A 16,107-nucleotide genomic window follows, 5' to 3' on the forward strand; every position below is an offset into this window, starting at 1 on the left:
TTACTTCGTAAATCCCGAAGTAACTGTAACAGTGAGTTGGGTTTCGTGTACAGCCTCTGATCTGATTTGTCACTAGGGCAAGAGAAGCAAGGGCTGGGGCAGAGGAGGCCACCACACCAGGCATGTAACCTGGGCCAACGTCTTGCGCTGCAAGTTGCTTTGGTGACCAGTCCCTGCTGTCCATCCAGGCTGTTGATCATCTGTCCCTTCCTTTCATTAGGTTTGCTTGGGAAGTCAGGCCTGCTAGGCCCCAAAGGTGAGCGGGGCAGCCCCGGCATGCCGGGCCACGTGGGACAGCCAGGGCCCCCAGGGCCTCAGGGTCTGTTTGGCGTCAAGGGCAAACCCGGGCTCCCAGGTGCACCAGGCTTTCCCGGCCCTTCAGGTAGGTCCTTTGGAGGAGGAGCCCCGACTTGACAGCCTTAAGCCGGGGCCCTGGGCCCTGTCGCCCTGGGGGGCAACCACAGCAGTGCGCCAGGGGCAGGGTCTAGAAGGATCCTCGACCTTCTCAACCTCTCACGGTTCCCAGTCTCAGGGGGCCCTGGCAGTGCCAAGCAGAAGAGATTTCTGCACTTTAGCTTCCAAAAGGGTAGCACATGTCCCTCACTGTCCCTTCCCCATGGCCTCGCTCCCCCTTTCCCAGTTCAGGAAGTGCCCTAGTTGTGCAGGTCAGTCTAGCCATCTCCACTGGCTTGGCTGGGACTGTGGGGAGCCTGCTTGGGATCAGGGTTGGGGTGGGGAAGCTTGGGAAGAGGGTGGCTTCATGGTGACTTGCCTCTCCGGAGGCCATGCCTCTCAGGACCCGCAGCCAAAGCGGCCGTCCCTGGGCCGTGGGGCTGACATCCACCCATTGGCTCCAGACTAGCATTCATGGTGCACCTGCTCCTCATACTACCCACCTCACCCCTAGCTCAGTGACTACGTCACCCCCTTCCCCTTATTCCTGGCCACATGACTGTAGTTGAGTTTCTGCCGAGCCACTAAAACCCTTTTTATCCCCTTTATCCTTCTGTGTTTCTGGGGTCTTCCCATGGGCTGTCCAGGTGAGAAAACAGTAGGCAAGCTCACAGGCTAACACCCCCACTGGTTTCCCTGCTCAAGGCATTCACAGACTATACACTAGAACCTGGCATAGCCAGGGGTCCCCGGACTCATGCTGGGGCGTTGGCCCCCATTGAATTTCCTTCCCTTGTTGTGGAATCCCCTTCCCAGCCCCCCATTAGAATCCTGGGGCTTGTGGCTACTGGATGCTTTTCAATTCGTGGAAAGCCAAGTCAGCCATTCATTGAGGTCCTTGGGGGCCCAAACACATCTGTCGTCACTGATTTAATCCTTTGGTTTTTTAATTTCCTCGCTTTGTACCTGAACATTCTACTTGGGCAGCAGCTCAGGAGGTTAATCCCATTGACCAACTTAAACCCCGGTGAAAGAAATCCCAGAATACCTAGGAGACCAAATGGGCCTTGGGGATTTCTACAGGACTTGGCACTAGGGGGTCTTTCAATCTTAAGGCCAAGGAACTGGCTGATTTAACTGCTTGCAAGAAGGATTAAAAGGGCAGCCCTGTCTCCATGGCTCCCTGGGAGGCTGAAACAATGGCTCAGCTTTAACCTCTACTTCCCCGGATTGGCTCAGGAAACCGCCATTGTGGCATGGTTCAGACAGTACGTACCAGGAAGCCAGGGTCCAGTTGCCTCCCTGGCTTCCCAGAGCCCCATTCACAGGCAAAGATGTGAACCCCATTCATAAAAGGGGGAAGAAGCTCTAACTGGAAGGGGTTTGTGTGCCCTGCCAGCCGCCATACCATGCTGAGAGTGATAGCCATTGGCATGTGTGCTTCTCGGGGTGGTGAAAGCTAAGGCTTCAGCCAGCCTAGAAGCCTGCCAGTTAGCCACCTGCGTGGGGCCATTGTTAAGGGACCATTTCCAACACCCACCCAGCCAGCCAACCAGAAGCCATGGGAATGGGCACCGGGCCAGATCTGGACACAGCCTCCCTTGACACTGTCCCATGTTCTCTCTTAATGTAATTCAGGACATCCTGGAAAGAAAGGTGTAAGAGGCGAGTCAGGTCCCCCTTCATCGGCTGGAAAGAGAGGCCTGCCAGGGCTGAAAGGCTTTCCAGGATCTCCAGGGCTGGTTGGCTTCTTGGGGAGCTCAGGCTCACCAGGGAACACTGGGTTGCCAGGCCTGCCAGGTCTGAAGGGTAAGTGAAGCGGGTAGGATTTTCTGTGCTAAGAGGGTCAGGCAGGGCCAGTGTTAAGGGAAGGCTCCCACCTAAGCTGAGTCACCCTCGCTACTGGCTGGGTGGAGTGCTGAGCCGCATGACGCTGGCAGGAAGGCCCAGAACAGTGACCACCATGCTGGCTGTTCTCATTCGCCCCACCCCTTCCATGGTGTCCGATGGCTCTCAGTTTCTACTAGCCCACCCGAGGTTGGATAGGAGACGTCTCCATTTTATATAGGGGCAAATGACAGGTCCAAGGTCACACAGCCAATTAGCAACAGCACCCAGCTAGGGCTCATCTCCCTGCCTCTTAGTCCTAGACTTTTTTTTTTTTTTTTTCCTGTGCCACTTGGGAGCTCTAACTTAGCACATGGTAAGAAAGGCACCCACTCCCTCTTTCCCTCCTGTCGCTTCAGTGCCATGTCCCTGTTTAGGGAAGTAGTATTATATGTAAGGGTTAGCAGCTGGGACTTTGGAGTTAGAGAAACCTGGGTTGGAATCCCTTCTCTGCAGCTGCCAAGCTGTGTGATTTGGGGTAAGTTATTTAACCTCTCTGAGCTTCCATTTCCTTGTATGTCCAATGGGGATAATAATAGAAGGTCTCGTTTCATAACAGGTGAGAAGGGGTCTGCCGGGCTGGCTGGCTTTCCTGGGATGCCTGGTCTCCCTGGTATTCCTGGCGCAAGTGGATTAAAGGGAATTTCTGGCTCCGCCGGAAGAGTGGGACCATCTGGACGGGCTGGTAGTGCTGGTAAAAAAGGTGAGCTGGGGAACTGAGTTCTGAACTCGCTAGCCTTGCTTCCCAAGGTATATTTGTCAGCCTTGAGGCTGCTGTGGCTTGTACCCACCCTGTGTTAGATAATAAGACTGGGGGTTTCTGAACCCCATCCCATGGCTTTTAAGCCATAAGACCTAATGACTTCTGAGTTTTCGCCATGTGGTAGAGGCCTCACCACATGCTCCCTGTTGCTCAGTGGAGGGGACTTTGCAGTAGGCTTCAGAGTTGCTGGCCGACTTTGGGCCTGTCAAAGGAGAGGGCATGAACGTAGGTGGGAAGTCAGGGGACCAGGGCCAGCCGGGGAAGGGCCTGGAAAGGAGGCCTGTGGGTAGTGCGGGAGGAGCAGAGATGAAAGGTCAGCTCGTGCCTGACCCTGTGTCTAAGCTTCCTCTCACAAGGGACTCACAATCTCCACCCCCCTCCCCTGCAGGAGACCGAGGCGACCCGGGGCCAGTTGGAATACCCAGCCCAAGACCTCCCATGCTGAACCTCTGGTTCAAAGGAGACAAAGGCTCGAGAGGCTCAGCTGGATCCGACGGGTTTCCCGGGCCCAGGGGGGGGGGGGGGGGGGGGGGGGGGCAGGCAACCGGCAGGAGAAATGCTCATCCTCAACTTCCCTCCTGAGAAAAGGCCCCCATCACAAAGCCCCCCAGAGTGGCAATGTGGGTGGCAGCCGGGGGTCCAAGGAGGCTGCCTTCTCTGGGCTTGCTGGGCATCTGGACTTCCAGGCTCCCAGTGTTCATTGTCACTCTGGAACCGAAGTTTGTTTTTTGTTTTTGTTTTCCTAAAGATTTTATTTATTTATTTGACAGACGGAGATTACAAGTAGGCAGAGGCAGGCAGAGAGAGAGAGTGGGGAAGCAGGCTCCCTGCTGAGCAGAGAGCCGGATGCGATGCCGGGCTCAACCCAGGACCCTGAGATCATGACCTGAGCTGAAGGCAGAGGCTTTAACCCACTGAGCCACCCAGGCGCCCCTGAAACTGAAGTTTTGAATCACTGGCTATTGTACCCCCTGGAGATGCCTAGCAGATGCTGGGACATGGGCACCAGCAGTGTTGAGACAGAGTGGCCCTGACTGGTGCACCCTAAGGCTGGAGGCACCTCCCCCACTCCCACCTTCACAATCCCCTCCCCCACACTGAGCTAGCCATCCCCAAGTCCTCAAGGCTGCACTTCATTTGCCTGTGATCCTGGGGTCCTACAACTTGGGGAGCAGGTTTGCTCCTGCCCAGAGTCTTTTTTCTAAGCCCTTTGTTTCTTTCCTAGGTGACAAAGGAGAGGCTGGCCTCCCGGGACCACCAGGCTTGCCTGGAGCTCCTGGCTTCCCTAGTACCATCAAGGGACTTATTGGGAGAGCTGGAATCCCTGGCTCCCCCGGACAGCGGGGCTTACCTGGCTTAAAGGGGTCCCCTGGAATCACAGGTTTTCCAGGAATACCAGGGGAAAGCGTAAGTTTGCCCAGCTCCTGGTCTCTCCATGGGGGAAGGGCCTCTGTAGCAGGGGACATGCCCCTGGGCCCCATCTTTCTGGCCCCAGCCCACTTCCCGGCCTCTTCCCCTACCTCACCATAGACAAAGCCCTCTCCCTGAGTCTGGCAGGCCTTCCTCCACCCATTTCCTGAAGGTTCCTTCCTCTGGGCCTTTGTTCATGCTGTTTCCGCCACAGAGCAGAGACTTCTCCTTTGCAGCTAACTGCAAATGCAAATGCCCACCCGTGCTTCGGGTCCTGGACCTGGGTGCCCACTACCCCGGGAGTCTCGGAGGTCCCGCCCTGCTGGCATGCTGCACTTCTCACTGCTTATGTGAATCCCAGTTGGTTCTATGTGGGCTCAATTTCCTCAATGAGATTGTCAGGCCTTGAGAACAAGTCCTTACAAGCTCTTCTAGAAGTCTGTACCCCACTGCTGGCATCCCTCCCCCCCAATGCCCCAACCTTGAGCTAGGCGCATTGTAAGACTTTGGTACAGGGCTCTGGACATTGTGATTTTAGAAAGGTCATTGCTGACAAATGGCAAGTAATCAAATCAGCTTGTCTGAGCTCTTCAAAGGCAGGGCAATAAGGTAGGCATAGCCATAAGAGGGAGCTGGGTTCGAATCTCTGCTCCCGTGCTCATGAGCTCTATGATTCTGTGCATATTGCTTACCTTGCCTGAACCTTGCTTTTCTCATCTGCGCAGAATGGAAAAGATACTCAAACCTCCTTCGGATAGCAGTGAAAATTAAATGAGCTGATCTGAGTAAAGTGCTTAGCTTGGTATCCAGCAAATGGTGGGCTCTCAATAAGTGGTAGCCGTCATAGCAGCAGTACTGAAGGGACTAAATGAAGTGGATTCTAGAATACCTGCACTCCTCGCAGGCAAAATTCCATCCCTTTAAAAGCAGCAGGCCTTGGGATGGAGAGAACACACACACACACACACACACACATACACACACACACACATCCCAGAAGCATCTGCAAAGGAAAACATTCTTAGCTGGATGATCCTGACTCCTCCACCCCTTGGATGGATGGAGTCAAAGTGGGAAAGCATTTCTATAGAAATGGTAACATTAACCCAAATGCAGACTCCAGGACCTGCGCACAGCCTGCCTGCTACGTGGTTCCTTGCAGGGACCCAAAGCTTGCACAACCTGCAGCTGAGGGCTGTTGCTTTCCCCACGAAGCAATCCTTTTCCTTATGCATCATGGCTCCAGAGCTTTGACATGGGGGGCGATAGCCGACTGTCTGCAGGGGGCACCACCAAACATCTGGCTGGACGGTTATGTCCTGTATTTTTAAAGAGACTTGTTACAACAGCCACACCTTGATTTCCCAAGATTCTCCTTTTGATAGCCGTTGGGAAGTTATGAATGATGGGACCGGGATTAATCTGCAGATAGTGTCCCTCCCCTAAAAACCCTGACTACGCATTTCCACCCTTGGCTCATCACCTTCCCTTCCGCAGGATGCCCCCCCCCCCCCGCCCTGCCACAGCATACACAGTAGACCTTTCTTAGGCAGTGGTTCGGGGAAGGTGAGGGGTGGGTGGAAGGCGAGAGTGTGGAAGGCCCCGAGCTCCGGGCAGAAATAATGATTTCTATATTGCTTTGAAGGGTTCACAGGGCCTTCGTGGAGCTCCCGGACTCCCAGGAACATTTGGTCTCCCAGGTTCAAAAGGTGAGGAGCATAATCCCCTCCAGTCCTGTCCATGTTGATGCAGATGGTGGGCCTTCATCCTTTCTGATGGCTGAGTTATAGTCCGTTGTACATATGCTAAGTGAAATAAGCCAAAAAGAGAAAGGCAATTATATGAGTTCACTCATATGTGGAACATAAGGAACAGCACGTAGGACCAGGGGTAAGGGAGGGAAAAACTGAATGGGAAGAAATCAGAGAGGGAGACAAACCATGAGAGACTTGGACTCCAGGAAACAAACTGAAGTTTACAGAAGGAAGGGGGGTGGGGGGCTGGGGTAACCAGCGATGGGTACGAAGGAGGACACGTGTGGTGATGAGCACTGGGTGTTGGACACAACTGATGAATCATGGAACACTACATCAAAAACTCATGATGTACTATATGCTGGCTAACTGAACATAACAATATTTTTTTAAAAAATGTTGAGGAGCATTTTCTCTTTTAATGGGTGTTTCCAGAGTAAGGTGGATTTCTAGCAGGCTCGGGGTTCTTGGGGAAGGAAACTCGGCGTTCAAAGGGAAGTGAATTGATTTACCTTTTCTCTTTGGCCAAACCCCCTTCTCAGACTTTGCTCCTCAAACATGTGTGACAAACAGTGGTTTGACCCACTTGCCTTCCAAACTCAGCAGCAGAGGAGGGCCTCAGCTCAAGACAGTCTTTTCCCTTGCTGAACCCAGTTCACAGGGCAGGAAAATTTCCCATACTTGCCATCATCATTGTTTCATTCTGGTGATGTTTTAGCACCCTTCCTCCCGTCTTCTCTGCGCATACTGAACCTAGCGATGTTTTCCCAGTGGAGATATGCTTCACGTAACAGCATTTCTCGCCAATTGCCTGATAGCATCCCAGTCTTTCTTTGGTGATTGGTCGCTTTTGCCCAGTGCATACTTTTGTCAAAGATCACCTCTGGCTACATTGAATCTGAAAAGGTTTTGCCATCAAAAGATCTCTTTGCTGCAAAATGAGGTCTAGCTTCTCTTAACCACTTGGACAATATCTTCATATCCCCAGGAGATCAAGGTCAGTCATTTGGAATTTCCGGTAGCCCAGGACCCAAGGGACAACCTGGGGAGTCTGGTTTTAAAGGTAAGTCTTCTGTCCTTTTATCTCACGTGTCTCAGAGACTCCTCAAAACTGAGGATCAGGAGGAATTGGGGAGGTCAACCCCCAAGTTCTATAACTTCTATCCAGTGCAGAGAAATTTCTACCCTGACACATATCTACTCAAGGCAGCCCACAGTTTCCCCAAGCAAACCAGTTTACTTTCCCCTTGAGACTCGTGGGGTAAGCCTAGTAAGACCATTGGGATAATGGCTTCCCTTCCTTGGTTTATAGTTATCTAAACTGGTTCTCAGTCATTTCCACCCATTACCGCTCCTTATGGGGGCACTCAGAACACATTGACTTACCTTAGTGGGCAGCACCTTGCAAATGCAAAGACAGCTACCATTGCCATATTTTTCAGAGGCTTTTCACTGGACCTGACTCTCTTGAGATTTCAAGTAGATTTCCTTTCCTGCTGCCTCTCTCCCTAGAAGAAACATGGTGCCTGAAACAGGGCCTGAACACTCAGCATTTTTCTTGATTTTGTAGGCATGAAAGGAACAGATGGCATCATGGGTGATGTGGGTTTCCCAGGAAGCAAAGGTGAAGATGGGAATGTTGGGATTTCTGGAGATGTTGGCCTTCCTGGATCTTCAGGTACCGTGCCACCTGATGACTGTATTCTGAAAAACTGAGGGTTGGCTTCAAGCCATGGTCCAGTCTGAGCTCCTGCCTTGTTTTCTCTTTCAGGGCTCCCCGGGACTGCAGGCATGAGAGGAAATCCAGGGTTTCCGGGTTCTCCAGGCCATCCAGGGGCACCTGGGCCCCTGGGACCCTCTGGCCTAATGGGAACCAAAGGTATGTGTATTTGAGAGGAGGTCATGGGGAAAGGGGTTTTTCCTTCAGAAAAAGGACAGCAATTCCTTTATATTAAGAGACACTCTCTGGAGGCAAGTCATTTCCAGGGGAGTCACTGGCTGGGTCACATGATGGATAATCGGAGGAGGAGAACATGGAATACGTGGAGAGAAGAGTTAGCGAGAAAGGCTGTCGTCCTGGCACACGTAGTCTTCCAGGTGTCAGGGATGGGCAGCGAGTCTCTGGCTGCTGGCTCCTCTAGGTCTTGGCATTGCCACACTGTGTTCTCAAAGAGACTGAATCATCTACCACCCTTCTCTTAAAGCTGTATGGGTCACTAAGGAGAGTCAGGAAGTGCTAGGGCGGAGGTTAGGGAACGGTCTTCTCTCCCTTAGAGCATTGAGTAATGCCTCCAAAAAGACCAGGACCTTTAAAATGAGGACTTCGCAAGGCCCTGGGGTGCAGGATCTTTGGCTGACCCATCATGATTCAGAAGTTGCTGGAGCCATCTCTGATACTCGGTCTCCTCAGGTTTCCCTGGACTTCCTGGTTTACATGGACTGAATGGGCTTCCAGGAACCAAGGGAACCCATGGAAATCCAGGTGAGGAAGACCCTCAAGGGCAAGAAGGAGAGCATCATCTCTTCCAGAAGGCTGGCGGGGGCTGGCCATGAGTTCTCAACTGTAGGATATCCCATATCCTTCAGCTCATAGATCTCCTTGCCAGCCCCCTCCTGTCCCGGTCTGAGGTGCCTTGATTTGTGGAGGAAGGAGGAGGGGGAAGAAGTTCGTCCTTCTACCCAGAATGAGCTCTCCTTCTCGTTACTTAAGTACTCCTGTTCTGGCATGTGTCACACAGTCCCTGAGCCTGTGAGCTAGGCAGGAGGGCCTCAGCTGCACTGAGTTCTGTCCCTCCTCTGTCTGCATCTCCTCCTAGGACCTAGTATAACCGGCGTGCCTGGGCCAGCTGGCCTGCCTGGTCCCAAAGGGGAAAGAGGTTCTCCAGGAACTGGCCTCGGAGCCCCAGGGAAGCCAGGAATGAAAGGACAAAAAGGTGGCCGAGGTAAGTGAGCCCAAGTCAAGCCTTGTAGAAGCTGAGTAAGGCCCGGCCAGGGAGCCAAGGCTGGGGCTCCTCAGGGCCACATGGCTCACAGGGTTGAGTTGTGCATATCTTCATGTCCCTAGGGATCATGGAACTCAATGGAACTGACTGCTGAGCTGGGGGCCATGCTTAGGGCTTTTTCAGAAGGCATGTCAGGGAGAGAAGTCCAGTGAGCTCCCTTTAGCCTCCTTATTCCCTCTTGCTCTCCCTTATTAACCCCAGGGTCTCTCTTGCACCCTTGGCCAGGGCCTGACTTTAACGGTCTTGAGGGACAGGGCTTGTCCACTTAGCAAGAGATTTGCCAGAAGTTCCTCAACATCCGGGGTGGATGGCGCGCCACTGCCAGGGTCCTTAAAAGACAGCATGGCTGCCGGAAGGAGCCCAAGACTAAGAGGATAAATGTCTCCGTAGGATAGGCACTCCCCAGGCACTCAGGATCTGTGGGGTTTACTAGAAAGCAGTTTTTGCCCTCATCTCAGCCCCTGACTCATGGTGTCATCTGAAGTCTCCTTCTGAGCCTTCCCTTCCCAACCTCATAAATGGTGAAAATGAATTCTGATTCTCTCCTTCTCCTTGGGAATGTTCCTAAGACCCAGATACAAGGCACTCGATGTAAGACAGTAAACAAATTTAGTGTAGCATCTTACCTAGGAGTATGGACTCTGAAGTCAGACTGCTGGATTCAAATTCCAGCTCTACCCCACACTGGCTATATGACCTTGAACAAGGAAATGACTCACCCCTCGGTCCTCAACGGACTCTTCATTTTCCTTTTCTATAAAATGGGCATAATAAGAGAATCGACTGCACAGGTTTGGTGAGGAACCAATGAGGAGTGAGGTAGTAGGTATGAAAGCACTTAGCACAGCATCTGGCACATGGTAGGTGCTTAAGAAACGTCCGTTATATCATGATGTATTCCCAGGGCAATCCTATTTGCAAAATGTTCTGCACCTCTGTTTGCTTGTGGAGCTTGAGGGCCCCCTGCCTCTTATTTATGTGCATGTTTGTATAATGCGTGTCTGTTTTCCAGGAACTAATTCCTACACTAATTCATTTTCTAGTGAATTTTATATTGGTGCATCTGCTCTCTCTGTGTTTCCTCTTTCTTTTGGTCTGGACCAACCTGTTCTTTTCTGAAAGCCAGCAGCTTCTCCCGAGTGGGGGCTCCCGCAGGGTCTGAGCCTATAGGCAGAGAGTGTGGCTTTTTTCACAGGAGGTAGAAAGAGGGGGCCCGGATAGAAGCAAAACCCAGATGGTTTCCCATCTTGACTATGGATGCCTAGTCATTAAATTATCCATTTCCTTTGACTCTCTGTGGTAATAAGAAAATCACAGTGACAAATGTACTAAAAAGCACATGTGAAGATGCCTACATTTCAGGAACACCATGTTGATTTAAAACAAACAAACAAAGAAAGAAAAAAACAAATAAACAAACAAAAACCCAAGTTGCAGAGAAAGACATTGGGTATGATTCCACTGACCAATTTATAAATAAATGAAAACAAGCAATATATCTTTTAAGGACACAGATACATGTGTTCAAACTGGGAATGTGGAACACAAAATTGAGGAGTGGTTGCCCCTTGGAAGGGAGGATCTGTGAAGGGCAGAGTGGTTGGAACAGAGATGCTCATTTTTATCTGGGTGATTTTTTTTACTTGCTATTTATAAATATTCTTCTGCTCCTCTCAATATCTAATTAAAACATGGTTTTAAAAGTACACAGCAAATATCTTCCTCCCATAGAAACCTATCTCTGTTATGATTGTAGAAATCAGTGTAAAATGAAGACTTACTCCAAAGCAAACTTCCTAAACCAGTCCCTGTCCTAAAATACCTTTATCTAAATAACTTTGAATCCCACCATTCATTTTCTCATTTGCACTAAATATTTAGAGGCTGTACTTGTGTATCTAGGCTTAAGTCTTGGACACTCAAATGAGTTGGAAAAGCATGCCACCCAGCATTTTCATATACTCCTTTAAAGTGCCTCATTGTTAAAGAAATACGTGAACTTTTTTTTTTTTTTTTTTACTACTTGAGATCAGTAGAACCTGTATTTCAGTTTTAATGCTAAATTGGTGGAATTCAAAACTCAAGAAACAGGTAAAAAGAGAAGGCACCTCCAAAAACTACTATGGGAGCTTTTTATAGTCTGTGTGCTACCCATAGTACCATCTGGTGTCTTGCTTATTGCTTTTTGCTTCATTTCACTATATATATATATATATATATAAATATATGTATGTGTATATATAAAGCTATATTTTCAGGAAAAAACACAATATGTCTTTCTTTTCAGATGTTTATCTTTGTGACAAAGAAAAATACTTGAAAGGTTCATCGAGACGTAACTGACCATACTTAGAAGTAGCACCACATGGCTTTACAACTGTTTTTTCTTGTTTTCTTTTGTCTTGTTTCCAGACCTAGAATAATTGAATAAGCCTTTTCTTGAAATTTACTTTTTTGTCCTTTATGTTCCATCTGCATTCAGTTCACTAATGAGCTGTAAAAACCACCGGAATTCACCCATCTGCCATCTTTCTTTATGCATTTTTATGGATTCACTATTTCTTTAATGAAGCACAAGAAGTTCCACCTTAGTATTTTTGGCTTTCTTCATCAGAAAAACGAAAATTCAACATTAGCATTTTTGGATTTTATTGTTACAAACAAAAATCATCTCAAGCACTAGAATAGTTGATCACCCAGTGGAATCTATTTCTCTTCCTTGGAATGTATTCTAGAGTATGCCAAAATAATAAATACATTTCTTTTATGCTACAAGTTTAAGACGGACTTCAACATTTTACCTATGGCTTTGATGCGATTTCCGACCAAGACTCCACGCATGTCTTTGTGTGCATATTCAATAAATCTGTCATCCATTGAAATTTTCTGGTTTTGAGCGTTGTAGTAGAAATCGTTGCACAAATGGAAAACACGTAAAAAATATCAGAGCAGATGAGTATTTTTGTATCCACTCTAATAAATGGCTTTTTTCTTTGATCAGAAGGGGGGAGGGGATATGGTATAGAGAAATTATGCAAGCATCCAGCTGATATCATGAGTTGTCTGTAAAAGTATTTTCCAGTTTACCTAGAAGACCCAGAAATTAGCCCTAGAAGACACTGGTAGCTGCAGCCCTCTTGGGACTTCCACTCAGACCCAGCAGGCGGCTGTTTTGGCTGGAGCCCATGCCCCACCTCACCCCTTCTACTTTCTCTGGGGAGCCCCAGACATAACTGGCTAATTCAATGAAAATGTGCCACAGGGCCAGGAGGTTTAAAAACACTTCAGGAAACTTCAGTTCCAGGTCATGCCTTCTTTTCTTCCCCGTTTGAGGGAAATCTGTCTGAAATTTTTCCATTTCCAGTGACACTGAGAGCTAGAACTTTCCAAAGCTCCATCCCGAGGAGGAACCGAGGCACCTGCTGGGGGTGGGGGTGTTGTGGAGGAGGGAGCGTGGGGCAGGCGAGAACAGGGAATCACTGTGACCTTGTGTGTCTGCTGCCCTTCGCCGGTCTGCCACCCGCCCCCTTCCATTTTCTCTGGAAATGCCTGACCATACCAAGCCCATAGTGGCACCTTTCATTTATTCTTTGCAGGTTTCCCAGGTCTCCAGGGTCCTGCTGGTCTGCCCGGTGCCCCAGGCCTCTCCTTGCCCTCAGTCATAGTGGGACAGCCTGGCGACCCTGGGCGACCAGGCCTAGATGGAGAGCGAGGTAAAGACAGGAAGCCCCAAAGAGGTTTGGCCTTTGCCTTTTGTCCAGATTTGGGAGAGGTCCTGATACAGTCCAGCCGCATTCCTACTGCTGGACATACATGGGCCTGCTTGGCCCCCACATCCCTCCCCCAGCAGGGACACAGGGGACTGGAACGGGCTGCATTTGCTTGGAGGGTTTGGGAAGGTCCAGGCACTGGGACCCCACATACAGCAAGGGAACATTCTCTGCCCTGGGAATAGGCTTTGGCTTCCTAGCAGCCCCAAGGCCTTTGGTGGTGGCCGCTTCCAGCTCATCTGCCCTCATTCCTCTTCTGATCTTATCCTTAGGCCGCCCTGGCTCCCCGGGGCCCCCAGGGCCCCCTGGGCCATCCTCTGATCAAGGTGACCCTGGAGACCCTGGCTTCCCTGGAGTTCCTGGCCCTCAAGGGCCCACAGGAGACCAAGGAATTCCAGGTTTCTCCGGCCTCCCTGGAGAGCTAGGACTGAAAGGTATGGCTGCACGGCTGGCTGTTGGGCCCTTTCCCACTCCACAGTTAGAGATGGCCCCTTCCTGATCATGCCCTTCCAACCCTCAAATCGGCCCAGTCTCGACCCCGCTGTCCCCTACCTGCACCACCGTGCCAGACCCTAACTTGCTTTCCCTTGGACTTTGCCAGGCATGAGAGGTGAGCCTGGCTTCATGGGGATTCCAGGCAAAGTTGGGCCACCTGGAGACCCAGGACTTCCTGGAATGAAGGGGAAGTTGGGGCCCAGAGGTGAGTTGAGAGCACGTGCCTGGATGCTCCCGAGCTCGAGGGATGGGTCTGGGGGGTCACGAACCTACAGGAGCCTACCTACACTGCTTACCACACCAAGAAAGCCTGGATGTCTGAGGCAGCTGAATGAAGCTCCCCCAGGAAGGGTATCTCCCCAGCTTGGGGCATCGCTGCCCCCGGCCGCTTCTGGAACTGAAGGTCACTACCACCATGGGTCCAGCCGCTGATGTCCCCTCTGCACTCTTTCTGCCTCTGCGGACACATTCAGTTTGGTTTGCACTCGTCGCCACGTAGCCATGGGCTCAATTCTGGAAATGAAGGACTCTTTCCATCCTTTACCACCATCCCCTCATGCACACCCAAACTGTTAGCAAACCCTGTGGGCTGCTTCTCCTCAATATGTGTGCATCTGCTCACCTCTCAGCCCCTCCCTGGCTGCCACCTGGGTCCAGGGCACAGCCAGTTCTCAAAGGAATCACTGCAGTGACTTGCTAACTGGCCTCATGGCTTCCTCCCCTGTTGGACAGCTCCCCCAACAATCATTGCTCCATGAAGCAGTCAGATCTTGTAAGACATAAATCCTCCACTGGCCTCCCATAGCAGAGCAATGAACTGTGGTTCCCAAAGTCCCATGGGACAGCTCCCTCTTCATCCCCATCATCAGCCCTTCCTCTTTTCTGTTCCCCTTCTTTGCCACACCAGCCTCTTTCATTTAGCCAACCCAGTTGACCCCAGGGCCTTTGCACAGGTGAGGTCTACTTCCTTGAGTCCTCTTGCCCTCCACTCCACCCCTGCTCCTTCTCATCTTTAATCGTCTCAGCTTAAATGTCCCTGCTTCTAAGAGGCCACTTGTTACTCTTTCTCAAGCAGATTCTCCACCCCAGGAACCCCTCAGCTCACCGTCACAGTCTGTGTCACTGTCACTGAGCTGTTCATTTCCTTTGTAGCGCTTCTCACAACTTGCAGGGAGACGAATGGTATTTTTCAGGTTATGCATCTCCCATCTTTCTCACAAGACCGTAATCTCCACAACGTTCTGTGCCTCAGACTATCAGGGTGTGCCCTATAACAGGCACTTGAAAAATAGTTGGTCAATGAAATAGTAAGCAAATCAGCTCATGTGTCTCTTCGTAAATTGGCAGACCAGGCTCAGGGTCCTAGGCTGTGGTGCCAGCTGAATCTCTGAGGTTGGACTCCTCCCCTTGGCCTCCTTGGCCTTGTGCTCTAACCAGTGAGGGAGCAAACCAGCGACGCCAGCCCCAGACGAAAGCTCAGGCCACCTCACTGGCCACAGATGTGTCCTGACTAGCCTACCATGTCCCAGGCCCTAGGAAACCATGTCCCAGACCCTGAGGAAACATGATGAATGTAACCCACTCCCTGCCTTCTAGAAGTTACCAGTTCACTGGGGAGGTAGGTGGGTAAAGAGGACATCACGTAAAGGATAGTGACAGTCTTTCTGGATGGATCCAGTGGGGACTGTGGGGGCAAACAGCAAAGGCTGAAAGCGGGTGATGGCCAGGCAGGAAAGCAAGCTTCTGGGGCCCTGTGCTGGCTGCCTCCTCTGCCTCCACCTGATATTTCCATCTCTCCCGCTTGTCCCCAGGCTTTTCTGGACCCCGCGGTGCTCCTGGACAAAAACCAATTACAGAAGCAGTTCAGGTTCCTCCTGGACCCATGGGTCTACCAGGCATCGATGGCATCTCTGGCCTCATGGGAGACCCTGGGGTTCAAGGCCCTGTAGGCCTCCAAGGTTAGAAGAGCGCCAGCGACAGGGGACTTCTCGGGGAGGGGAGTTAAGACGGCCTTGGCTGAGACGCTGAAGCAACTGGCTGGGATCTCCAGCTCAGAGCATTTCCTCCATTCCTTCACAAAGCCCCTGAACTTCTTGTTGGGAAGCGGGGGCAGTAAGGTCAGCAGAAGTACTTGGCTTTAGAACATGTGTGGCCAGAACATAGCAGCTACTCCAGGCAGGGTAGCACTTCCCTTTCTACTGTGCTGCCGAGGGAAGGAGGAAGTGTGGTGGGAGGTCAAGAGCCATGGACAAAGCCCGAGGCTTCGTGCAGATTGGTGGTCAGGAAACCCAGCTTCCAATCCTAGCTTCCAATCCCAGCTGATGCACCAGCTCCGGTAAGTGAGTAGTCTCTCTGGGTGCAGGTGTTCTCATCTCTGACATGGGACTCTGACAGCTTCTGTGCATTCTGTGCATAGTGAGGAGAATGAGAGGAAGGGAGGAGTAGGTGTGAAGGGGCTCAGAAGGGCTAAGTGCAGAGCAGTGGTCCCAGGACAGAGAAGCCAGGCCAGGAAGCTAAGAACTAGCAGAGGTGGCTCAGCCCAGGAGTGCTCTAACATGATGGTCAGTGCGCCCTCTCCTGGTCAGTTCTGGGCATAACACACAAGTCCTTTTTCCCTGGGGCCTGCTTTCAAG

The 16,107-nt window shown here is 51.1% G+C and overlaps 1 protein-coding gene across 1 annotated transcript in view; it reads left to right on the plus strand.

Annotated features, from left to right (window-relative positions):
• The window catches only part of COL4A6 (collagen type IV alpha 6 chain), a 266,092-nt gene that overhangs the window by 243,841 nt on the left and 6,144 nt on the right, over nucleotides 1-16,107 (plus strand). Inside the window, exons 28-42 of the mRNA XM_059385604.1 lie at nucleotides 221-382; nucleotides 2,032-2,202; nucleotides 2,840-2,983; nucleotides 3,432-3,555; nucleotides 4,267-4,450; nucleotides 6,099-6,162; nucleotides 7,196-7,270; nucleotides 7,778-7,885; nucleotides 7,979-8,086; nucleotides 8,618-8,689; nucleotides 9,024-9,149; nucleotides 12,806-12,922; nucleotides 13,252-13,413; nucleotides 13,581-13,679; nucleotides 15,286-15,432. Of these exons, the coding sequence (XP_059241587.1) occupies nucleotides 221-382; nucleotides 2,032-2,202; nucleotides 2,840-2,983; nucleotides 3,432-3,555; nucleotides 4,267-4,450; nucleotides 6,099-6,162; nucleotides 7,196-7,270; nucleotides 7,778-7,885; nucleotides 7,979-8,086; nucleotides 8,618-8,689; nucleotides 9,024-9,149; nucleotides 12,806-12,922; nucleotides 13,252-13,413; nucleotides 13,581-13,679; nucleotides 15,286-15,432 (1,863 nt within the window). The remainder of the gene's footprint in view (nucleotides 1-220; nucleotides 383-2,031; nucleotides 2,203-2,839; nucleotides 2,984-3,431; nucleotides 3,556-4,266; nucleotides 4,451-6,098; nucleotides 6,163-7,195; nucleotides 7,271-7,777; nucleotides 7,886-7,978; nucleotides 8,087-8,617; nucleotides 8,690-9,023; nucleotides 9,150-12,805; nucleotides 12,923-13,251; nucleotides 13,414-13,580; nucleotides 13,680-15,285; nucleotides 15,433-16,107) is intronic.

The sequence above is a fragment of the Mustela nigripes genome, chromosome X (assembly GCF_022355385.1).
Source record: "Mustela nigripes isolate SB6536 chromosome X, MUSNIG.SB6536, whole genome shotgun sequence".
Lineage (NCBI taxonomy): Eukaryota > Metazoa > Chordata > Mammalia > Carnivora > Mustelidae > Mustela > Mustela nigripes.